Source organism: Rhinoderma darwinii, chromosome 1 (assembly GCF_050947455.1).
Source record: "Rhinoderma darwinii isolate aRhiDar2 chromosome 1, aRhiDar2.hap1, whole genome shotgun sequence".
Classification (NCBI taxonomy): domain Eukaryota; kingdom Metazoa; phylum Chordata; class Amphibia; order Anura; family Rhinodermatidae; genus Rhinoderma; species Rhinoderma darwinii.
Window position 1 is genome coordinate 221,458,856 of NC_134687.1, and position 25,662 is coordinate 221,484,517.

Here is a 25,662-nt window from a genome sequence, read left to right on the forward strand (position 1 = left end):
AACTATTTGAATCCAGTGTAAATGACATATTATAGATTATTAAAGGGGTTGTCCAGTTTTCATTTGTTTTATTCATTTATTTATAAAATAGGAAATCATTTGGTTTTCTAATATACATGTATTAGAAATTCTGCTCAAATACCTTTCTTATATCAGTGTAGTTGCCTCTGCCTCACAGATTACTCCATAGTAATGCGTCTATGGGATAACTGAATGGACTAAACATGGCGTCAGTCATGTGACCCACCACCCACACATCATGTGACCACTGGCATTCAGGTTAATAGTTCATTGAGTAGCGGAAATTATAAAGTATTTCCACCTAAAGCAACATCTTCTCCCTGTATCTTCTGTGTGTGTTGTTTTTAATAGTTAACTTTATTAACAACAGGACAACATCCCCGAGAGACAGGCAGCCATTTTATACGTCACCTAGAGACAGGCAGCCATGTTATACAAGTAAATACATACACAGTGAAGTAGTTGCTCATCATTACTCCATCAGTAGTCCTATTCGCTTAGCGCATGAATGTATCCTATATGTTGACCTAGCACATGTATGTCAGGTAACCCTGTAGCTACCTAAATGCTAGGGTTTACATTGTGTATGTATGGGGGGGGGTACAAGTTTAATCCTATTCATTTAGTACATGGATGCATTAAACAGGACTAATCTGTGGCCTATGCCATTCTACTGTAAACAGACAGGGGCCTACTACATTGTTATAAGAAAGGTACAGTATGTGAGAAGAATTTCTAATATATGTATTTTAGAGAACAGAATCATTTCTAATTCTGTCAATGTATAGTTATATAAAAACCTGACAACCCCTTTTTACCTTCTAGATTATTGTCCAGTAAGTAGTAATAAAGTGAACCTGCACAAAAAAATGAAAGGAGATTCAGGTCTAGGCACTGAAACCCCCTACTAATCGCTAGAACAAAGAGATTATGTGGTTCATGTCAGCCTTTCTCAGTTTTACACAAGAGCGACACTATTATAATATAGTCTATGGCCTGAAATTGTTTCTTTAGAATAAGGCCAACTGGAAACATGCTCTAAAGATTAGTGGGAGTCTCAGCACCTGGAATCCTGGCAATATTTAGACATACTGTATCTCTGTTTTTATGCACAAAGCTTCATATATCCTTTAATTTAACCCAGTCGCGTCACGTAATTATACCTCAACTAGCAGTGTGCTAGTCTGCAAAGGTTGCCATATATATTTACGATCCCCCCTTCCCTAACAATCGCAGCTTTTCCGCTACATGGAGTGTCCAGATCAGGCAGTAACTAACATTCTCTGGTCTGGTGAAATCATCGGACCTGAATCTCTGTGGTCGTGATAATGGCACCCGTACCAGAGACTGTTAGTTGCTGCAAGATCTGACCTTCCCCATTCTGCAAGAACGCCATGATCGCCAGGCTCCTGCAGCACAGGAGTGTCCAGGTCCCACAGTAGCTAACATCATTTAGCCTGGATGCATCAGCAGGACCAGAACTAATCATGTCCCAATGACTGTAAATAAATAAATATAGTAGAATTATAAAAAATAATAATAAAAAAAACCTAGAAAAAACAAGAAAAAATAAAAAGGCCTCCCTCACCCAAACAGTGCATAACTCTCCGAACTCACATGCACAATATTAGATATCCTGCGTGACATAAACTCATTTTTACATGGGTTTCAGGTTCTCAAGCATATTAACCATCACGTTCCTGTCACGCAGAATGTAAGTTACCCTAAATGTACAATAATTAGCACCAGCCATCAATATTTGCCTGTTCTATTTGCTTTTGTGCCTTCACTAAAAACTTTATGTACTTGGATGATTATCATCCATGTACAAATTCAGCGTCTAAAGCTATAGCGTATCTAACCTTTCAGGTGACTGTTCAGAATAAATTGTCATATGTGTGTACATGAGGTATAACACTATTTCTGGTCATAATGATTTGTATCCTGCATTTTTTTTTTAGCAGTTTTCCCCTCTGCACGCTTTATCTCTAGTTCTCAGTTTTCTCTGAGCTACTTGGTGGAGCCTAACTGCTCTCATGTCTGCCATACTTTGCACACAGAAAAGAGAACATCCTGCTCTCCTATCTCTATCTATCACATATAGAAGTAGCGGCAACAAAATGGAGGAGATCATACAGCAATAATGAGCAGTGAAGTTGTGAATCGAGCTCTGGGGTGAGATAGAACACTTACTATAAGCTGCAGCAACATGTGGGTCTCTCTGTCTTTCTCACTCTACTCCTGCTCCCTCCTCGCCCTCCCCCTCCATAGACTTTTATGGGCAGCTGTAACCCGATCCTTCATTGAGCTGAGAATCTGTCTGGTCTTGAGGAGACGGATTTCACCATAAATTCAGAGTGAGTGAACAGTTGGGGGAAACTAGCCTTACAAGTGGATAAAGAGGCGTTTTTCTGTAATAAAATATATATATACAGTATATTACAAAGTTTCTTATATTCCCTTGTACTATTGATTTATGCAAAGTTTGCTGAACAGTTAGTGACCATTTAAGGAGGAGATATATGTAAAGCTTAAATAAGGTGTTTGTTCTCTGCTCTATTGCAATGTTACAATGTACACATATATGGCATTATTATGCACTGTAGTATTAGAGGATTCATTTTTGGGGTGAAAATTATGGATTGAATAAACTACCTTAAAAAAGAACATAAAAAAGTAACAAGGTGGCCATAGCCTTTAAAGGGATCCTGTCATCAACATCTTACCTGTTAAACTCACCTGACCCCTCAATGGCCGCAGCTGTCCAGAGTGCGTTCCTGTTCTCTTCTTTCCTGAAGTCCTCCTCTGTCTGTAAATATCGTCGTTTAAACTTTTCCCGCCTTTTATGGTAATTATTTTTCCCTCTGGGATGCAGCTTCTTAACCACGCCCACTGCCACCACCTGTCCGGCCCTGACTGGCTAAGGAGCTGTCAATCAAAAAGAAGGAGGTGGAGTCCACTCTGAGACGCTGGAGGAATGAAAATCTGACTCTTTTCAGATGAAGATTTGACTCTTTTCGGCTCATTTGCATACGGCGTGGGACCACTGAAAAACGGAATACTAAAGTTACAGAGCTTACTTAGAACATATTTATAGCTTAGATGACAATGATTTTTCACCCACTTTCACCAGGTATTGCTGGCTTTATAGCTAAAATGCTGGTGACAGGTTCCCTTTAAGTCTGGTTTCATACATTCAGTTTTGATGCAGTTTTTGGCTCAGTTTCTTGAGCCAAAGCCAGAAGTGGATCCAAAAGGAAATAAAGGTATAAAGAAAACACTGATGCATCTTATTTCTTTTGTGTCTACTCCTGTGTTTAGCTTAATTAACTGAGGCAAAAACTGCATGAAATCTGCGTGTTCAATCGCGGCCTTAATAAGCCCTACAAAGTTAAATTATATCAGCTCCAATATTAAATGGTCACTGTTATTTCAACAAACTTTGCATAAATCGAGAGAATATATGAAACTTGATGAGACTTGTAAAGGATCTGCCAGGCACAGCTTCGGGGTTAACTCCCAGAACTAATCAGTCAGCACCTGAGAATACTTCCCTGAGACTGACTCCTGCTTCCACCATTCAGGCTGGCAGGCTTAGGAGTGGGAGAGCCTATCGTAACCTGGCCAGACTCAGCTAGCTCTTGCCCTCGGTCTATTTAAGCCTGCACTTCCTGTCCCTCGGTGCTTGTTATTGCTTGTGTTTCTTTCCTTGTGGTTTCCTGGCCCAGCTACAGCTCCTGCTATTTTTTGATCCTGCTCCATACAGACCCTGGCTTACCGACTACTCTTCTGCTTTTCGTTTTGTACCTCGCACACTCCTGGCTTGACTCGGCTCGTTCACCACTCTGGTTGCTCACGGTGTTGCCGTGGGCAACGGCCCCTTTTCCTTGCTTGTATTCCTTGTATGTTTGTCGTGTTTGTCGTGCACTTACTGAGCGCAGGGACCGCCGCCCAGTTGTACCCCGTCGCCTAGGGCGGGTCGTTGCAAGTAGGCAGGGACAGAGTGGCGGGTAGATTAGGGCTCACTTGTCCGTCTCCCTACCCCCTGCCATTACAAGACTATAAAAAAAATGATGAGCCACTTTTCCCTCTCTTCCCTGCCTTCAGTACTGATGATTCTCTCAGAATTCACTGCTAAAATCAGTTTGAGAGACGAGGCAAACTATTACCTCACTTAGGGATCAGGTTACATGCTGCCATAGAAGTCTATAGAGAGAGGAGGTGGAGGAAGGTGCTGGAGGGAGACAGAGGCAGAGACACACAGGAATGCTGCTGCTGCTTCTAGTGGGTGTTCTATCTCACCACAGTGCTGTATTCACAGCTACATTGCTCAGTACTTCTATATATATTGTCCTCCGTGCTGCTGCTGCTGCTGCTTCTGAGGGTCTGCTACAAAGACATACAGCAGGAAAGCAGGATCTCCTCTTTTCTCTGTGTGCAATGTATGGTAGACATCAAAGGAAAACTGATAAAAACAAATGCCAAATACAAGTCATATAATGGAAGTCAATGGGGAGGGGAGGGTAGGGGGAAGTGGGAGCAGCAGCAGAGAGACACATAGAGACGCTGTTGCTGCTGCCTCTAGTAAGTATTATATATCAACCCAGGGCTGTATTCACTGCTACACTGCTCATTACTGCAGTGTAATGTCCTCCATCCTGCTTTTGAGGATGTGCTACAAAGTAATAATAGAGCAAGATCTCCTCTTTTCTCTGTGTGAAGTGTATAGTAGGCATCATAGCATCTAAAACCAGCCCCACCTAGAGCCGAGTTCAGGGACAAATTACATTTAGAAATAGAGCATGCAGAGGGGAAAACTGATAATAAATGCAGATATACGCCATATTATATTAAATAGTTTTTTCTTATGTACATACACATGACTGCTTTTTCTGAAAAGTCACCTGAAACAAAAGGTATGCTTTAAGTAATAAGAAAGCCCTGTGTGTCCTGCAAAGAAAAGTAAACTAAGAAAAAAAAAAAACACCTTAAATTACAACTTTACAAAAGGTGACATTTTGCTCTGGGCATTAAGGCCCAAAACACACTTGGTCTTGAAAGGGTTAAAGGGTAACTAAACGTGGTGCTTTTCTGTTTTCATTCATCCTTTTCAGTGCTGTTGCGCGAATCATGCTTGTCCCACGGAAGTGCTTCCGTGTGACGTGCGTGGTTTTCACGCACCCATTGACTTCAATGGGTGCGTGATGCGCGAACAACGCAGAAATATAGGACATGTCGTGAGTTTTTCGCAGCGGACTCACGCTGCGCAAAACTCACGGACTGTCTGCACTGCCCCATAGACTAACATAGGTCCGTACAACACGCGTGAAAATCACGCGCGTTGCACGGACGTCATACACGTTCCTGTAAACAAGCCCTAAAGGGAAGGATAGGATTGCACTCAGGGCATTGAGTATAGAGAAGGGAAAAAGAGAACGCACAGAGCAGAGTTTACCAATAGACAGATAGAGTAGATCACACAGGTTGCTTTAAAGTGTGGTAGTCTGCAGTATGGGGGATCACACATAGTGGCAGCATCAGTGTCAGCACAGGAAAGATCCCCCTAGTTCTATATTGGTGTCTGCGCAATGGCGTTGCTAAAGGGGTCGCAGCGGTCGCAATTGCGACCAGGCTCTGAAGCCAGGGGGGCCCGTGCCACCCCGCACCACAACTATTATAAGTTAGCATAGTAACTGGGGCCTATGTAATAAACTACTATAGTAACAGACAGTATACTTACCCTCCATGTTCCCAAGCGCAGCGGAGGTCCTGACGTCTCTTCGCGTCATAACGTCACAATGCTGTGCGTTGCGCATGACGTCACGACGCTGGATGGCATTAGGACTTCTGCAGCGCTCAGAGCCGAAGAGGAGGGTAAAAATAACATTGCTGTCTGCTGGGGCCCTGTATCTAAGCCTAACACATGGTAGGCTTAGATACATGGCCCCTGTGAGAGCCTGTCTGATGGGCCCTGTATTTAAGCCTACCACATGGTAGGCTTGATACAGGGCCCCAGCAGACAGTAATCTTATAATCAATCAGCCAGTGGCCAGTACAAACGCGGGAGTAATAAAGTTTAAATAAATACAAGGACATAGAAAAAATATGTTATTGAAATATTGAAATAGAAAACCCCCACACAATCCCCATTAACCATTTTATTGAGAATAATAAAACTGCGGTCATCAAAGTAGTCCTCGAACCGTCCAACAACCGAACCTCTAAAAGAAACACACACAAAAATTTTTGTAACACATAAAAAAGCAAAGCAATTATTATACTTACCTTTCCTGGGTCCAGCGCTGGAGACGCAATGTCAGCAACCTGGGCCCAATATCTAAGCCTATCATGTGTGATACTCTTCCGCTGAGTCACTGTATCTAAGGGTATGTTCACACGCACTGTTTTCAGACGTAATTCGGGCATTTTACGCCTCAAATTACGCCTGAAAAAACGGCTCCATTACGCTTACAAACATCTGCCCATTGCTTTCAATGGGTTTTACGATGTTCTGTTCCCACGAGGTGTTATTTTACGCATTGCTGTCAAAAGACGGCGCGTAAAAAGACGCACGTGTCAAAGAAGTCACAGCTCCAATAACGTCCGTAAAAGACGCTGCGAAAATCGCGAGTAGTTACAAAAACTTCTGAAAATCAGGAACTGTTTTCAGGCGAAAACAGCTCCGTAATTTCAGACGTATTTTTCTACTGCGTACATACCCTAATTCTATAATGTGTGATACTGTCTGCTGGGCCTTATATCTAATCCTATCATGTGTGATACTGTCTGCTGAGTCACTGTATTTAATCCTATCCATAGCTCTGGGGTCATGGTGCTATTGATATGCTGTTTCATATATATATATATATATATATATATATATATATATATATATATATATATATACAAATATATATACATATGTATACACATATACATACATGCACACAAATTTTAGGGGGACACAATTGTATTAGGGCTATTTCCCCTGACTTTTTAAGAGCTTAGCGACGCCCCTGGCTGCTAGTGCTGCATCGTTGGGTCACTTAGAAGACACAGTGATGCAGCTGAAAGCTGCGGGCCGTCGGCGATGAGAAGAAGTTCAGGGGGGCCCAAGAAGGACTTTTAAATCGGGGCCAATGAGTCTTTAGCTACGCCCCTGTGTCTGCAGAAGGTGAAAGGTTTAGCTCTGCCAGTTCCTGAGAAAGTCAGCAGCTTTCTGGATTCACAGAACTTAAATTTAACATGTATTATTGGGAGGTAATTTCCCACATGAGCCAAGTGTGAAACTAGTAGCTGGCTGGGATTGAAAACTAATGAAGTAATGGAAATTACAACCTGGAACCTTATTGCAACTTTTCACAAGTTAACCACAAGTATATGTAAAAATATATAATTTTTCCATATTAAGGGGGAGTTCACACAGAGTTATTTGGCGAGTCAAAAAATGACCGAAAATGCCTCCCATTGATTTTAATGGGAGGCGGAGGCGTTTTTTTCCCGCGAGCGGAAAAAACAGGTTGCGGGACAAAGAAGGGACATGCCCTATCTTCGGGCGTTTACGCCTCTGACCTCCCATTGACATCAATGGGAGGCAGAGAAAGCGTATTTCGCTGTGTTTTTTGCCCGCTGCGCTCAATGGCCGCGGGCGAAAAACGCAGCAAAAAACACAGCGAAAAACGGAATTTTGAGGCAGATTTCCCTCCTGCAAAAAACTCTGTATGAACCCAGCCTAAAGATGTACAAAGCCTTTAGGTACAGAGATACTTTAACCCCTTAACGCACCTTGACGTAACTGTACGTCGAGGTGAGCAGTAAGTTCGCGCACCTTGACGTGCAGTTACGTCTGTGCTTTGACAGTTAACCGCCGCGCAGTGCTACACTGCAGCGGCGGTTAACTGTGTAGGGTGTCTGCCCTGCAGTCCCCGTTGCCGATCAGCGGCCCATCGCCGCTGATTTTGGCAGTTAACCCCTTAATTGCAGCGTTCGATTTTGACCGCCACAATTAAGGTGTTTAGCGCCAATCGGCAGCCCCCACGTGAAATCACGGGGGCTGGCGATGGTACCCATGGCAACCGGACGCCGGACAATGGCTTCCGGGCTGCCATGTACAGAAGCCTATGAGGACCACCCGGAGGGTGGTCGTCGTAGGATTCCTGTCAGTGTGACTGTTACGTCACACTGACAGTTGGAATGCATTACACTACGTGTGTAGTGTAGTGTATTCCAGCAGCGATCAGAGCTGCAAGTCTAAGTGTCCCCTAGTGGGACAAGTGAAAAAAGTAAAAAAAAGAATAAAAATGTTTTCAAAAAAGTGTAAAAATCAAAATTATAAGTGATATAAACAAGAACTGCTTTTTTTTTCCTATAAGTCTTTTATTATAGGAAAAAAATGAACATTTAAAAAAAAGTACACATATTTGGTATCACTGCGTTCGTAACGACCCCAAGTATAAAACTATAATATTATTTTTCCCGCACGGTGAACACCACAAAAAAAATAAACGAAAAACAATGCCAGAATCACTATTTTTTGGTCACCACCCCTCCCAAAATATGCAATAAAAAGTGATCAAAAAGTCGCATGTACGCCAAAATAGTACCGATACAAACTACAACCCGTCCCGCAAAAAACAAGCCCTTACACAGCTTTTTTGACTGAAAACTAAAAAAGTTATGGTTCTCAGAATATGGTGACACAAAAAATAATTTATCTAAATAAGTTATTTTATTGCGCAAACGCTGCAAAACATAAAAAAACCTATATACATATGGTATCGCCGTAATCGTACCGACCTGCAGAATAAAATATAATGGTCATTTATAGCCCAGGGTAAACGCCGTCAAAAATAAATAAAAATCATTGTCAGAATTTATGGTTTTTGGTCACCTGGCTTGCCGAAAAATGGCATAAAAAGTGATCAATAAAATCGCATGTACCCTAAAATGGTACCAATGAAAATTACAGATTGTCCCGCAACAAATAAGCCCTCACACGACTCCGGTGGTGAAAAAATAAAAAAAGTTCCGGCTCCCTGAGTATGTCGATGCAAAATGTGCAGAGCGTTCCAAAAGCGGATAGGATCGGGTGCAATTTATAAGTGCGACACTGGCCACAGATCTGTGGATTATTATTTATTTACCCCATTATTATACCCTTTTATTATGCCCTGATGTACTCTGCCCAGCCTACATGTGCCCCCACATTATAAACTGAAATACCAGCAAAACGCCAGAGCTACTACCAAGCAAAATATGCGCTCCAAAAACCAAATGTCGTCCCTCCCTTCTGAGCCCTACAGCGTGCCCAAACAGCCGTTTACGTCCACCGATATGGCATCGCCATACCCGGGAGAATCCGGTTACTATTTTATGTGGTATTTGTGGCACAAACTGGGCACAACATATAGTGCACTAAAATGGCACATCAGTGGAAAATTTTCATTTTCACTCTGCACCATCCGCTGCGCATTAAACCCTTCGCGCACCATGACTTAATAGCATGTCGTGGTGTGGGATATATCGAGCGTCTCACACGCTGAGCCCGTGCCATACGCTGCGGGTGTTAGCTGTGTATTACAGCTGATACCCGGGACTAACGGACAGAAACAGCGATCACGCTGTTACAGGAGCCTGTAAAAATGACAATATACTGCAATACATTAGTATTGCAGTGTATTCTACCAGTGATCTAACAATCGGTGGTTCAAGTCTCCTAGGGGGACTAATAAAATATGTAAAAACAAAAGTAAATAGTTATTATTAGTGGAAAAAATTTAATAAATATTTAAAGTCCAAAAAGAAACCCTTTTCACATTTTTTCTCTAAAGTAATGTAAAAAAAATTAAAAAATACACAAAATTGGTATCGCTGCGTCCGTAAAAGTCCAAGCTATTACAATATACCATTATTTAACTCACATGGTGAAGTCCTTGAAAAATAAAGAATTTTAAATGGCAAAATCTCAGTTTTTTGGTCACCTTGGCTCTACCAAAAAATGTAATAAAAAGTGCTCAAAAAGTCTTATGTACCAAAAAATGGTACCAATAAAACTACAGCTCGTCCCGCAAAAAATCAGCCCTCACACCACTCTATTGACGGAAAAATAAAAAAGTTGTGGCTCTTGGAAAGCGGGGAGGAAAAACGAAAAAGCAAAACATGGATCAGTTCGGAAAGGGTTAATTACTTTCTAATGAAAAAACATTTATGACCACATGTGGGGTATTGCCGTACTCGGGAGAAATTGCTTTACAAATGTTGGGCGGCATTTTCCCCTTTATCCTTTGTGAAATTGAAAAAATTCAAAATTTTAGTGGAAATAATGTTGATATTAATTTTCACAGCCTAATTCTAATAAATTCTGCAAAAGAAGTGTGGGGCCTAAATGCTCACTATATCCCTAGATAGATTCCTTATTGGTGTAGTTTCCCAAATGGGGTTACTTTTGGGGGGCTTCCACTGTTTCGGTCTCTCAGTGGCTTTGCAAATTCGACATGACACCCAAAAACTATTCCAGCTAAATTTGTGATCCAAATCCAAATAGCGCTCCTTCCCTTCTTAGCCCCGGTGTGGGTCCAAACAGCAGTTTATTACCACATGTGGGGTATTTACGTAATCAGGAGAACTTGTTTTACAAATGTTGGGGTGCTTTTTCTCCTTTATTCCTTGTAAAAATTAAAAATGTCTAAGTTCTTACAGAAAAAAAGTAGATTTTTACCTTTACAGACTAATTCCAATGAATTCAGCAAAACAACTGTGTGGTCAAAATGCTAACTTTACCCCTAGAAAAATTCCTTGAGGGGTGTAGTTTCCAAAATGGGGTCACTATTGGGGGGTTTCCACGGTTTTCATCCTTCCAGTGCATTGCAAACGCGACACGGCACTGAAAACTATTCCAGCAAAATCAGAAATCCAAAATCCAAATGGTGCTCCTTCTCTTCTGAGGCCTGCTGTGGGTCCAAACAGCAGTTTATTACCACATATGGGGTATTGCTATAATCTGAAGAAATTGCTTTACATATGTTGGGGTGTTATTTCTACTTTATTCCTTTTAAAAATTGAAAATTTCTAAGTTTTTTTCACAAAAAAAGTAGATTTTCATCTTCATATACTAATTCAAATAAATTTAGCAAAAAAACTGTGGGTTCAAAATGCTAACTATAGCCATAGATAAATTCCTTGAGGGGTATAGTTTCCAAAATGGGGACACTTTTGGGGGTCTTTACTGTTTTGGTACCACAAGACCTATTCAAACCTGACATGGTGCCTAAAATATATTCTAAAAAAAGGAGGCCCCAAAATCCACTAGGTGCTTCTTTGCTTCTGAGGCCTGTGTTTCAGTCCATTACCGCACTAGGACCACATGTGGGATATTTCTAAAAACTGCAAAATCTGGGCAATAAATATTGAGTTGCATTTCTTGGGTAAAACCTTCAGTGGTACAGAAAAAATGTATTACAAATGAATTTTCGAAGAAAAAAAATGAAATTTGTAAATTTCACCTCTACTTTGCTTTAATTCCTGTGAAATGCCTAAAGGGTTAAAACACTTTCGGAATGCTGTTTTGAATACTTTGATGGGTGCAGTTTTCAAAATGAGGTGACTTCTGGGGACTTTCTAATATATAGGGCCCTCAAAGCCACTTCAGAACTGAACTGGTCCCTGAAAAAATAGCCTTTTGAAATTTTCTTGAAAATGCGAGAAATTGCAGCTAAAGTTCTAAGTCTTGTAACGTCCTAGAAAAATAAAAGCACGTTCAAAAAACGATGCAAACATAAAGTAGACATATAGGAAATGTTAACTAGTAAATATTTTGTGTGGTATTACTATCTGTTTTACAAGCAGATACATTACAATTTAGAAAAATGCAGATTTTTGCAAATTTTCTCTACATTTTGGTGTTTTTGACAAATAAATATTGAATTTAACGCCAACATTTTTTCAGTATCATAAATTACAACATGTCACGAGAAAAGAGTCTCAGAATCGCTTGGATAGGTAAAAGCATTCCGGAGTTATTACCACATAAAGTGACACATGTCAGATTTGCAAAAATCGTCTGTGTCCACAAGGCCAAAACAGGCTTAGACACTAAGGGGTTAAACAAATATGTGAGCTAACAATATACAATAAATATTTGCACTAAACAAAATGGTAAATATCATCATAATCTTATCACAATAATATGAGATATTGAGCAGAGTAGAAAGTTGTTTAATATTTCATTACACAACTAATACATTTATTTGCTGAAACCAGAATATCACTTGAACTTATTCTGTAGGTGTAAACTTACTTTTACAAGGCTGGTTTATTTAGGTTTTGAGATGTCATAACTAAAATTCAAAAGCACAACACTCACAATAATATGCACCAACTTTCGACCAGAAGTGGTAAGAAACATTAATTGAAAAATGTTACTGCTACATCCAGCACCTTGACGGCTTCTACTATGTATCATCCCTAAGTTGCAGCTTGTTTTTTTTCTGTACTTTAGGCTCGTGACCGTGTAAAGAATGGATTAAGCAAGTTATTGGAGACTAATAACCTTGTTGATAAAATGAAGATTGAGCTATCTGCTTTAGAGCCTGTGCTGAAACAGAAATCTATAGATGTGGATGCCTTAATGGAGAAATTGTCAGTAGATCAGGAAAATGCAGACCAGGTAAGTTGTTTTTTTTTTTATACAGTTGTTAGTCCCTTTCAAACAACCAAACAACCATGTGGCTACAATGTTACATCACCAAGTGGAAAATTTCGGAAGGTGGAGTAATTTAGCAGGTCAGCATTTCATTAATGTATCCCCTTCGGTTGAGCAGTATACATATAACCCTATGTACTAATATGTTTACAGTACCGTTTTCTTTCTAATCACTATATGGGTAACAATTTGATATAATCTAACAACAGTAAAATACCTTGCAAATGGCTTCTGTGCATTTTCCACTCAAATCCTCCCTCTAGTCTATCATATTCCAATATCAGTGATCAGGCTGTCTATACATGTAATATAAATAATATCTGTGGTCAATGGTAGTTATTATCTGCAGCATAGTGCATTCACCATTGATACAGACAGAAAGTTGGACAGGATGGTGCCTGATGATTTTATAAGCTGAAAGGTCAAGTTCCAAAGATAGGGAGCAGGAGGAGCAGGTTGGAATAAATTAAAAAATATAATGCAAGAATGTGGCATGAGGAAGACATTTTTGTACTACTAGCAAAAATCCACTGTCGGAAATTCACTTAGCAAAATGTTCCAGAAAAAGTGGAGTACATGGCGTGTGCCGAATTTATTTGGTGTTTTAGTCACTTATTGCACTTTCCTCGACAGCTCTAAAATGAATAAAAGGTGTCTCAAATTACGCCAGATATATTAGCAACATGCATCAGTTTTTTTTTGTGCAAAATACTAGTGTGAAATATGCCAGCCAAGAGGTGTAAGAAAGGGAAAAGTGTCTTACATGTCTAGTGAGATACACCAAATTTATCATACAGCGTGCGCAATTGGGATATAGAGAAAAACAAAAGGGAGGAAACCTCCAGCTCACCAATCCTGCGTCTCAAATGGAAAACCTCGCTTGGATCCCCGCGACGGCCCACGGTAGATACTGCAGAAGAAAAAAGAGAAATGATCCAGCGCTGTATAGGGATAAAAGGGATGCTTCGTTCCCACTTTTATTGATTCAAAAATTCTTTAAAAATTGGCAAGAGACGCAGTGTCAGGGTGGTTTGAAGTGCGGGCTCTTGCCCAAGCCTATGTGTTTCGAACACCGACAGTGTTCTTATTCATGGCAGAAATACCGTTTCTGCCATGAATAAGAACACTGTCTGTGTTCGAAACGTGTAGGCTTGGGCAACAGCCTGCACTTCAAACCACCCTGACACTGCGTCTCTTGGCAATTTGTAAAGAATTTTTGAATCAATTGTGATATAGTTGGTGTAGTTTGTACCTTTTTGGTCTAGTGTCATCCTGTCTAAATTTTAGACTAATTGTCTAAGTGAAATTAGACTTTCATTTTCCACAACCAACACAGCAGAACTCTTCTTATTCCACAATTCTAAGGCTATTGTTTTTTTATTTGCAACTGCTTGGTTACCAAAGACCCCAGTCATACCAGAGTGGGCTGTCAGTACCGTGTGTACAGACTACGGTTACTTTAGATACAACACATTCACCTAATTCAATATTGTTATCTACAAAATATAATTTTTTTCTTTAAAGGCTTTCACATTGTATTATCTTCAAGAAAAAAAAGCAAATTGCTTCTCAGGACATATGCTGCACTGCTTTCGGATAAGTAGTTTCATCTATATTCAGGAACTTATTAGCTTTGTAGTCTGTATATGAAATATCTACCCAGATCTAGTCTTCATGTGCCCCTTTCTTCTTTGGACACAACATACTTTTTTAGTGCTAATTTTTTATATGGTAGGTGAGTAAAGCGCAAATCTTATTAGCATCAGAAAAGACATACAGTACAGAACAATAAGAGCTATAAGTATGATTTTCTTTTTTTTTTTTCAACTGGACATTGTAGAATGTATTATACTGCCTTTATATATTATAATTAGCTTTTCAGTGCTAGTATACACAGTTTTCTGGAATAACAACACTCCCCTCTGCCCTGGCAGGTGCGACGCATTGTGAAAGAGGATGAGGCCATTGCAAAATTTAAAGCAGAAGAAACTCAAGCGATAGCTGATGATGCCCAGAGAGACCTTGATGAGGCAATGCCCGCTTTAGACGCTGCAAATAAAGCTTTGGACTCCTTGGATAAAGCAGACATATCTGAAATCAGGGTGTTTACAAACCCACCAGATTTAGTCATGACAGTTATGGAAGCCATATGTATTCTATTAAATGCAAAGTAAGGAATGTACTATGTTTTCCAGTCTTTAGTATCCAAGAGGACTCTAGATTGTACCATACATTATTAGTATTGGGCAGGCTAGTAAATTAAAGGGATTGTCTGGTTTAGGCATCCCATTTCGATAGGGAATTCTGAGTTGATACGTAACTTCCATAGAGGAGCTTGGCTACAAGAGCATCTCTCTTGCAAGAGGAGCCAGCATTTCGGTAGAGTACATGGACAGCCATTTGATTTTAATGGTAACAGTGTAATTCTTAATGTTTCCTGTGGTGGCAGTGCAGGGGAATTGAACACTTGCTTTTCTAATAAAAATGATTGTCAAAACCTCATTAATTTCACTAATAGTCATGTGGTGCTTTATCTAGCAATCTTTGTATCGAATAAAAATCAGTAGAATCCACGATTAAATGTATGGTTAACCACGCTCTATACAGTATATTAAGTGGTATGAAAAACCATACTCACAGTCCTATATAGTAATTCTGTCAATGCACTACAGATAACGGTTGGCACATCAAGAGATCACAGTAGCCTGTTTCTGTAAATGCCTGAATTTCAAATATTTGACCACAATGTAACATTTCAACAACTGTATTTTCTTGTAAATTCAGTAGAGCAAGCGTACTGCCATATGTTTTGCTATATTTTATGCCATATGTCACATGTTGTATTCCTAAATATATTTCATGATGTTTAGGCCAGACTGGACCACTGCAAAACAATTGCTGGGAGACTCCAATTTCCTAAAAAGGCTTATGGACTATGATAAGGAAAACATAAAACATCAAATTCTACTGAAACTTCAGAAATATATTTCTAACCCTAATTTTATACCAGAGAAGGTGGAAAAAGTGTCTAAAGCATGTCGATCCATGTGTATGTGGGTTAGAGCCATGGATCTGTATTCCAGAGTGCTAAAAGAAGTTGGACCAAAGAAACAAAAACTGGCAGCTGCTCAGGTACTATTCGTTACTTATACATGATATGCTGTATGTCGCCTTTGGTTTGTGCAGTCAACAGACATATTAAAATGAGGGAACTAATAAAACAATTTTCACAATTTAATTTTCTTTATAGAACGTATAGTAGGATTCTCTTGAATTTTGTGTTAGGGGCTCCACCTCTGGCCAGCCCCCTTAGGATACATACTATAAGATGATTGGTCTGTCATGTGACCACGCATACACTGCTGAGCAACAGTGAATGAGCAACGTCTACAAGCTCCACCCTAAAGACAGATTCATACATAGACAAACCTCTTAGACTTATTTGGACCTTATTAAAAGTTCCTGAAAAACAGCTCAAGGGACACCTAGAAAAGTAATAGACATAATTTCATCTTTGATCCTATGTATTTTATGGATTTCAAAGCAATGTTTTAACACCAGACTTGAATGCATGTCCATCATACAAAGATAGTAATGAAACGGAGATACACCGACAGCATTAAAAGAAAAGTTCACATTTCTTCTCATTATAAGAATGATTTCCCATTTATTCAGGCTGAGCTTGATGCTACTATGGCCACTCTTAGAGAGAAGCAAAGGAAATTGAAAGATGTAGAAGAGCAAATTAAGCAACTGCAGGATCAATATGACAAAAGCCTTGGAGAAAAGGAAACCCTTGGTAAGCAATGCAATTTATGTTTAGTTGGACTTTTATCGCCTTCAATCCGTGGCAGAACTTTGCAGCTGATTAATGAGGGATTCCACCCTATACATTACATTAAAGGGGTGAAATCCGAAGTTAACATCTGCTGCTTTTCCACAAAATTAGAAGCATGCTACGGATTTGAAAATCTGCAGCATGCTCATATTTCCGCACACAATTTTTCAACTCCGTTTTCAAAACCCGATCCATGTGTATTTTACTGTGAATTGCTGTGGTGACCTGTGCAAATGCATTACTTTTCAATACTGATCAGGGTAATACCAAGATGGCCTGAGCACCCACAGTTTGCACTCTCGATCTAACACTTGGTGCCTAAACCTATGGAATGGCAGTTGCACAGGATATAGACAAATTCCCTAGTTTAATGGCTAGACAATGTTATTTGGGCACTGTATAATTATATTTTTTGGGCATTACATGCTACATCATAAGGGGGCTGGCGTCAATAGAAGCACAAGGCACCAACCTGACACATGGCACATTTACATTTTGCTGGTGTACCTGACTACTACTGTTTGAAAGTGTCGCTGTGCAGATATTTTGGAGAACAACTTTACAATTTAATGGGCAACTCAACATTAGACTTTAGAGAAAATTACACTTTTTGTATAATCCAGTGGTTTACTGCGTAAAAACAGAATTACACTTCCTATTACTATTAAATATCATAATGTTTTATCACTCTGTCAACTTGCTGCATTGCATCTGATCAGGGGCGTATTGGGAGCTTAAAGTGACCCTGGAAAAAAATCTAAAAGTGGCCATATGCATGCATGCAAGCTTCCACTGCACAGAAAAAAAATGTGACCAAAATAGTGCTGCATGCACTATATTATCCGGTAAAATGCCAGGCAGCAAGTGGTAATGGTACTATGGGGAACAGAAAGTGGCAGGGGGGGTCCCATGGGGTGCAGGGGACACTGAAGAGGATTTTGAACTTTTATTTTTGGTGGGGGAAACAGATGGTGGCAGAGTTTCTGTGGGAGGAGGGGTAAAGGAGCATAGGAGGAGGCAGAGATTAAGTAGGGGGCCATAGGGCAGAGTGAAGATGAAATCAGGGTCCTGTTTAGAGTTGATGCTGCTCTAAGCACTTGTAGTGCGTAGCTCACTGACATTGCGACTCCAGCGCTGGACCCAGGAAACAGTAAGTGTAATAATTGCTTTGCTTTTTTATGTGTTACTAATTTTTTGTTTTTCTACAGGTTGGGTTGTGGGACTACTTCGGATTCGAAGACTACTTCGATGACGGCATTTTTTTAAAATTCCCAATACAATTCTTAACGAGGTTTGTGTGTTTTTTTTTATTTCAATAAAATATTTTTTTTTAATGTGTTTTTTTTTAAAACTTTGTTATTTCTGCCTTAGTAATGGCCGCTGTCTGATTGACAGTATCCATTACTAAGGCAGGGCTTAGTGTTAGCCAGTGAAAAGGCTAACACTGACCCCCATTATTACCCTGGTACCCATTGCCACCAGGGGTACCGGGAAGAGCCGGGTACGATCCAGCACCCGACCACCTGTAGCAACAGTCGGGCACTGGGTCAGCCGCAGGCTGGTATTATTAGGCTGGTAGAGGCCAGAAACCGTGGCCCTTCCCTCCCTGGTAATACTAGTCTGCTGCTGCTATGTTGTATCTGGCGGGTTATGAAAAATAGGGGGGACCACACGTCATTTAAAAACATGGGGTCCCCCCAATTTTTCATAACCAGACAGATAAAACATAGCAGCAGCAGACTAGTATTACCAGGGAGGGAAGGGTCACGGTTTCTGGCCTCTCCCAGCCCAAGAATACCAGCATGCGGCCGCCCCAGTGCCTGACCATCACTACAGATGGTCGGGTACTGGATCGCACCCAGTTCTTCCCGGCATCCATGGTGGTGGTGGGTACCGGGGTAATAATGGGGATTAGTGTTAGCCTTTTCACTGGCTAATACTAAGCCCCTCCTTAGTAATGGACGCTGTCAATCAAACAGCGGCCATTACTAAGGCAGTAATAATATAGTTTAAAAAAACAGACACATAGAAAAAATATTTTATTAAAATAAAAAACCCCCACACAAACCTCGTTAACAATTTTATTGAGAATAAAAAAAAAATGCGGTCATCGACGTAGTCCTCGAATCCGAAGTAGTCCAACAACCGAACCTGTCAAAAAACAGAAAAAAATAAATATAACGCATATAAAAGCAAAACAATTATTATACATCCCTTTCCTGGGTCCTGCGCTGAAATGATCGGAAACTTCTGACGTCACTGCCCATTTATTGATAGTTACGTCCAGGGCCGTGCTGGAGTCCCCGAAGAGAGTGCTAGTACATGCTCTGCCCTGGGACTATGGTCCAGGGAAAGCTCCTGACGTCACTGTTCATACATGGACCGTAATGTCAGGGGCTTCCCCAGAGTCGGACTCCTCGGGTAGAGCGTTAATAAAGGCTCTGCCCCAGGATTCCGGCCCAGAGAAAACTCCTGATGTCACTGTCCATATATTAAAAGTGATGTCAGGAGCAGTGTTAGAGTCCCCGGGCAGAGTGATAGCTGATGCTCTGCTCAGGGACTTCAGGCCATGTGAATAGCTTCATTGGGGTTAACAGATTTTAATGCAGCAGTGTGACAGCCATTAAAAAAACGTCAATCACATGGCCGGTAAAAACTGTTGGGTGAATAGCGTCTTAAGGGTGCATTGAAAAACTTAAGCTGTTTTGGACTAACTGCCTGTCCCCACTGTTTGCAGGCAGCCTAGTCTGTGATAGCCCCTGCAGTCCCCTCTCAGCTATGCCCCTGTGTAACACACACACACACACACACACACATATACATAAACACACACAAACACACACTCATATATATATATATATATATATATACATATATATATATACACACGCACACACACACACACACACACACATATACATATATATATATATATATATATATATATACACTCTCACACACACACGCACACACACACACACACACACACACACACACACACACACACACACACACACACACACACACACACACACATATATACACATGCACGCACACAATATATATATACAGGGTGGGCCATTTATATGGATACACCTAAATAAAATGGGAATGGTTGGTGATATTAACTTCCTGTTTGTGGCACATTAGTATATGGGAGGGGGGAAACTTTTCAAGCTGGGTGTTGACCATGGCGGCCATTTTGAAGTCGGCCATTTTGTATCCAACTTTCGTTTTTTCAATGGGAAGAGGGTCATGTGACACATCAAACTTATCGAGAATTTCACAAGAAAAACAATGGTGTGCTTGGTTTTAACGTTACTTTATTCATTCATTAGTTATTTACAAGTTTCTGACCACTTATAAAATGTCTTCAAAGTGCTGCCCATTGTGTTGGATTGTCAATGCAACCCTCTTCTCCCACTCTTCACACACTGATAGCAACACCGCAGAAGAAATGCTAGCACAGGCTTCCAGTATCCGTAGTTTCAGTTGCTGCACATCTCGCTATGCTGTCTATGCTGTGAAGATACGAGATGTGCAGCAACTGAAACTACGGATACTGGAACTGGAACTGTGTCCGGAGTCTTGAAGCTATAGTGTTTGGTTAGGACTAGAGATGAGCGAACCGGGACAACCGAACCCGGTTTCGGTCCGAACATCGGGAAAAGTTCGGTTCGCAGCGAATCCGAACTTCACCGGGTTCGGCCGAACCCGTTTTGACCGAACCCGGCTACATTTTGGCGCCTGCCACATGTTAGATGTAAAATGGAGGATTTCACAGTATCACCTGACATCAGGCTACCCTATAATGCCTTGCAAACGGCTCTCCCAGCCAATCGGGAGGCAGCATAGGGGCGGGCTCAAGCCTGCAATAAAAGTCTATGCACGGAGCTCAGCGGCCATTTTAGAGACAGGAGCTGTAGGGATAGCATCTCTGTGCAGTAAGGGAAAGCTTTAGGAATCTAAAAGGCAGGAATCCAGCAATCGAAGGGGCTCATCCACTACTCACTACTCAGCCAGTGTGTGAATACGCTTTTATAAGGGGCTCAAACCCGTTGCATCCAACTTGCAATACAGGCAGCCTTTGTAGTACTACAACGCCCAGAATTCCCTGAGTCAGTGCACAGTGGCTGATAGAAATTCTCATTCATTGCCATTTGCCAAGCCAGTGTCAGTGTATGAATACGCTTTTAGAAGGGGCTCATCCCCGGCCGTTAACATAACAAACAAATAACAATCCAACTTGCAATACAGGCAGCCTTTGTAGTAGACGTAGTAGTACTACAACGCCCAGCATTCCCTGAGTGCACCGCGGCGTGGCTGATAGAAATTCTCATTCATTGCCATTTGCCAAGCCAGTGTCAGTGTGTGAATACGCTTTTAGAAGGGGCTCATCCCCGGCCGTTAACGTAGCAAACAAATAACAATCCAACTTGCAATACAGGCAGCCTTTGTAGTAGACATAGCACTACAACGCCCAGCATTCCCTGAGTGCACCGCGGCGTGGCTGATAGAAATTCTCATTCATTGCCATTTGCCAAGCCAGTGTCAGTGTGTGAATACGCTTTTAGAAGGGGCTCATCCCCGGCCGTTAACATAACAAACAAATAACAATCCAACTTGCAATACAGGCAGCCTTTGTAGTAGACGTAGTACTACAACGCCAAGCATTCCCTGAGTGCACAGCGGCGTGGCTGATAGAAATTCTCATTCATTGCCATTTGCCAAGCCAGTGTCAGTGTGTGAATACGCTTTTAGAAGGGGCTCATCCCCGGCCGTTAACATAACAAACAAATAACAATCCAACTTGCAATACAGGCAGCCTTTGTAGTAGACGTAGTACTACAATGCCCAGCATTCCCTAAGTGCACCGCGGCGTTGCTGATAGAAATTCTCATTCATTGCCATTTGCCAAGCCAGTGTCAGTGTGTGAATACGCTTTTAGAAGGGGCTCATCCCCGGCCGGTAACATTACAAACAAATAACAATCCAACTTGCAATACAGGCAGCCTTTGTAGTAGTACTACAACGCCCAGCATTCCCTGAGTGCACCGCGGCGTGGCTGATAGAAATTCTCATTCATTGCCATTTGCCAAGCCAGTGTCAGTGTGTGAATACGCTTTTAGAAGGGGCTCATCCCCGGCCATTAACATAACAAACAAATAACAATCCAACTTGCAATACAGGCAGCCTTTGTAGTAGTACTACAACGCCCAGCATTACCTGAGTGCACCGCGGCGTGGCTGATAGAAATTCTCATTCATTGCCATTTGCCAAGCCAGTGTCAGTGTGTTAATACGCTTTTAGAAGGGGCTCATCCCCGGCCGTTAACATAACAAACAAATAACAATCCAACTTGCAATACAGGCAGCCTTTGTAGTAGACGTAGTACTACAACGCCCAGCATTCCCTGAGTGCACCGCGCCGTGGCTCATAAGAAATTCTCATTCATTGCCATTTGCCAAGCCAGTGTCAGTGTGTGAATACGCTTTTAGAAGGGGCTCATCCCCGGCCATTAACATAACAAACAAATAACAATCCAACTTGCAATACAGGCAGCCTTTGTAGTAGACGTAGTACTACAACGCCCAGCATTCCCTGAGTGCACCGCGGCGTGGCTGATAGAAATTCTCGTTCACTGCCATTTGCCAAGCCAGTGTGTGAATACGCTTTTAGAAGGGGCTCACCCCCCTGGTTTTGATTCAACTTGCTGCACTCCAGCAGTGAAATGTCTGGTAAAAAAAAGGTTGTGAAAGGACGGGGTAGAGGAAAAAACACCCATGCCGTGTCCTCTTCCAGTCCAAATGTTGGATCTGTTGGTGCCAGACCCAGTACCAGCATTTGTGGCACAAGACATGTGCCCAGTTCCACTAGTAGCAGCAGCCATGTGCCTGCTGGTAGTAGTAGCAGTATCAGCAAGCCAGACTTGTCCATCTCCTCCGGTGGGCGGGTTACTTTAGACAATATGGCCATTGTGGACTGGTTGGCTGGCTCGCGGTCATCTCAGCAGGAAGACTCTGACGATCTGGCTTCAAGCCAGGTTTCGTTGGATTCCAGATCCTCTACAGTTCCTTGGCACAGTGACAGTAGTAATATGGGTATTTCTAGCGTTTCCATTCCATCATCTATGTCTTCACTCCCCCTTCCTAGCGGGAAGCCGTCTTTCCTGAGAGTCCTAAGAGACATCTCCTCGGGTGCGAAGGAAGATACTGAACAACATAGTGATGATGATTTGTTTTCCGCGAGTCAGCCAACGGAGTGTGTTGCGGCAGTGGTGGAGGTGGAAGCGGTGTCCGAGACGCATAGCTGTGGTAGTGGGGGTGTTGGTGGTGGTAGCCGTGGTGGCAGATGCAGTAATGAGGGGGGGAATGGAGCCCGCCATGATGTCACATCACATTCACAACACAGTGACAGAAGTGGCGGGGATGATGAGGAGGGCTATGATGATGATGTTGTTTTAGACAGGACGTGGGAACCAGGTGACGACGTGATGACGGCGTCAGAGGAGGAGGGTAGTAGTGGCGGCACTGGCAGTGATAAACAGCCAAGCCTAGGTAGGGGCAGAAGTCAATCTGCAAAACGTTGCAGCGGTAGGGTCAGCTTAGGAGCCAGTGACGGCGACACTGATGCTGGTGTAGGCTCCCGAAAAAAGCCTGCCAGACAAGGGGCAAGCTCGGGTGGTGGTGGTGGTGGTGGTGGTGGTGAACGTGGTACTACCTCTTTACGGTACTCTGCCGTGTGGCAATTTTTCTGTACCTTCCCGGAGGACGAAAACATGGCACAGTGCCGTATCTGCAAGCAGAAAGTAATGCGTGGGCAGGGCAGCAATGTAGGAACTACCGCTCTACGTAAACACATGGAGCGGCATCACAAGGCCATGTGGGACAATCGACATGCCCCACCATCATCATGTACATCTAATGAAGACCCCTCTGCTGCTGCTGCTGCTCCGAGTCCCTGTCATCTAAGTAGTAGCCAGGCCTTATCCACCATGTCGTTGTCATCATCATCATCACTGTCATCTAGTGCTCCTCCTACGTCCCGTCAGTTATCCATTACGGAATCGTTGTCCAATAAGCAACAATATATACCCAGTCATCCACTTGTCGTGCGGCTTAATTCACACCTGGCTAAGTTGTTGGTGGTGCAGTCGCTGCCGTACAACCTGGTCGACTCCGCCGGCTTCAAGCAATTGATGGCGTGCGCTCAGCCTAGGTGGCGAATACCTAGCCGACATTACTTCTCCAAAACAGCTGTCCCTGCCTTGCACAAGCACGTGGAGGAAAAGGTGTGCCAGTCCTTGCAATTATCCGTGTGCAGCAGGGTACATGCCACCATCGACACGTGGAGCAGCAACTATGGGCAGGGACAGTACATGTCTTTCACGGCCCACTGGGTCAATATTTTGCAGTCCGATGCACCACCGCAGCAATGCCAGGCATTACCACCTCCACGCTTGTATCTTTCTGGTTCAACTCCGGACACCAGGCGCCTACCATCCTCCTCCTCCTACTCCTCCTCCTCCTCCTTGCCCTCCTCAATGGAGGTCTTCCCGTCCCCGACAGGACACAGCGTATCTTCCACTCCTCCTCCCTCCTCTTTTCATAGGTGCAAGGTGAAGCGCCACAACGCTGTCTTACACCTGCTGAGCCTGGGCGAGAAAAGCCACACAGGGCAGGAGCTGCTGCTGTGCATCAAGGAGGAAATCGCACGCTGGCTGTCTCCTCTGAAACTCACACTGGGCAATATTGTCTCTGATAACGGGAAGAACGTTATCACACACGCTCCTTGCATGGCACATGTGATCAATCTGGTCATAACACGCTTCTTAAAGTCATATGTTGGTTTGAAGGGTGTCCAGGAGGGTTTGCGTTCGCTTTAGACGTTCGTATGCATTTAAGCACGCCCTCCTGGACTTTCAGCGTCAAAACAATCTCCCAGAACACAGCCTGATTTGCGACGTTCCAACACGCTGGAATTCCACCCTGCACATGTTGGACCGTCTGTACAAACAGCGGAAAGCCGTGAATGATTTCCTGATGCAGCAGACGGGCAGCGTTTGGAGCCAGTGTAATTTCGAGCTGAGGCACTGGCAGCTGGTTAGAGACGCATGTCGCGTTTTGAGGCCCTTTGAAGAGGCCCCACGATTTGTGAGCCGTGACGCTAGCGGAATGAACGATGTTATGCCGCTGATATTCATTATGGAGCAAATGCTCACAGCGATGATTCAGCAAAGGATGGAGGAAGGATCACATCTGGCTATGGATGTTGAGGAGGAGGAGGAGGATGAGGATGAGGAAACAGGACCTGAAGAGGAGCTGGATTTGGAGATGGAATCACAGGAAGGGATAGGGGACGAGGCAGCCGCACAACATGACAGTGATGGTGATGACGAGTCTGACGACGACCTTGATGATGGACAACCATGGCAGTATGGGCCGGAGATGGAACCAACCGGGCCCTCTGAAACGCTGGCGAGGATGGCGAGCTGTATGCTTCGTTACTTGCGCGCTGACTGTCGTATTGTTAGCATGAAGCAAAGAGATGAGTACTGGATAGCCACACTTTTAGACCCTCGGTATAAAGCCAGAATGGGGGAGTTTTTTGCGCCTTCCGAGAGGGAGGCAAAATTGGCTTATTATCGAGAGAAGCTATGCAGCCAGCTTGTCACGGCTTTCAAACGGCAAACACCTGCTGCAAGCATGTCTGACCGGGGGGCCACTCTCCGCTCCCCACTGTCTCATCGTTCCACCGCCTCTGGCAGAGCTACCTCTGCAATAGGCGGCAGCAGCAGCGGCAGCAGCAGCCAATTCAGTTTGGAAAATATGATGAAAACATTTTTACATCCAATACCCCGACCTGACACACATCGTAGTCACCAAAGGGATGTTCACCATCACCAGCACCTAAACAACCAGGTTCACTCGTACCTGGACTGTGCCCTTTCTCCGTCAGAAATCCTGATCCCAGACCCCATGGACTTCTGGGTCACCAGATTGGATCAATGGCAAGAACTGGCCCAGTTTGCCATGGGTGTACTGTCTTGTCCACCCTCCAGTGTAGCGTCAGAGAGGGTATTCAGTGTGGCAGGGGGCTTCGT

The 25,662-nt window shown here is 42.8% G+C and overlaps 1 protein-coding gene across 1 annotated transcript in view; it reads left to right on the top strand.

Annotated features, from left to right (window-relative positions):
• Positions 1-25,662, top strand: part of DNAH6 (dynein axonemal heavy chain 6) — a 371,264-nt gene that overhangs the window by 218,101 nt on the left and 127,501 nt on the right. The window contains exons 50-53 of the mRNA XM_075861785.1: positions 12,518-12,685; positions 14,656-14,891; positions 15,592-15,853; positions 16,397-16,520. Coding sequence (XP_075717900.1) covers positions 12,518-12,685; positions 14,656-14,891; positions 15,592-15,853; positions 16,397-16,520 — 790 coding nt within the window. The remainder of the gene's footprint in view (positions 1-12,517; positions 12,686-14,655; positions 14,892-15,591; positions 15,854-16,396; positions 16,521-25,662) is intronic.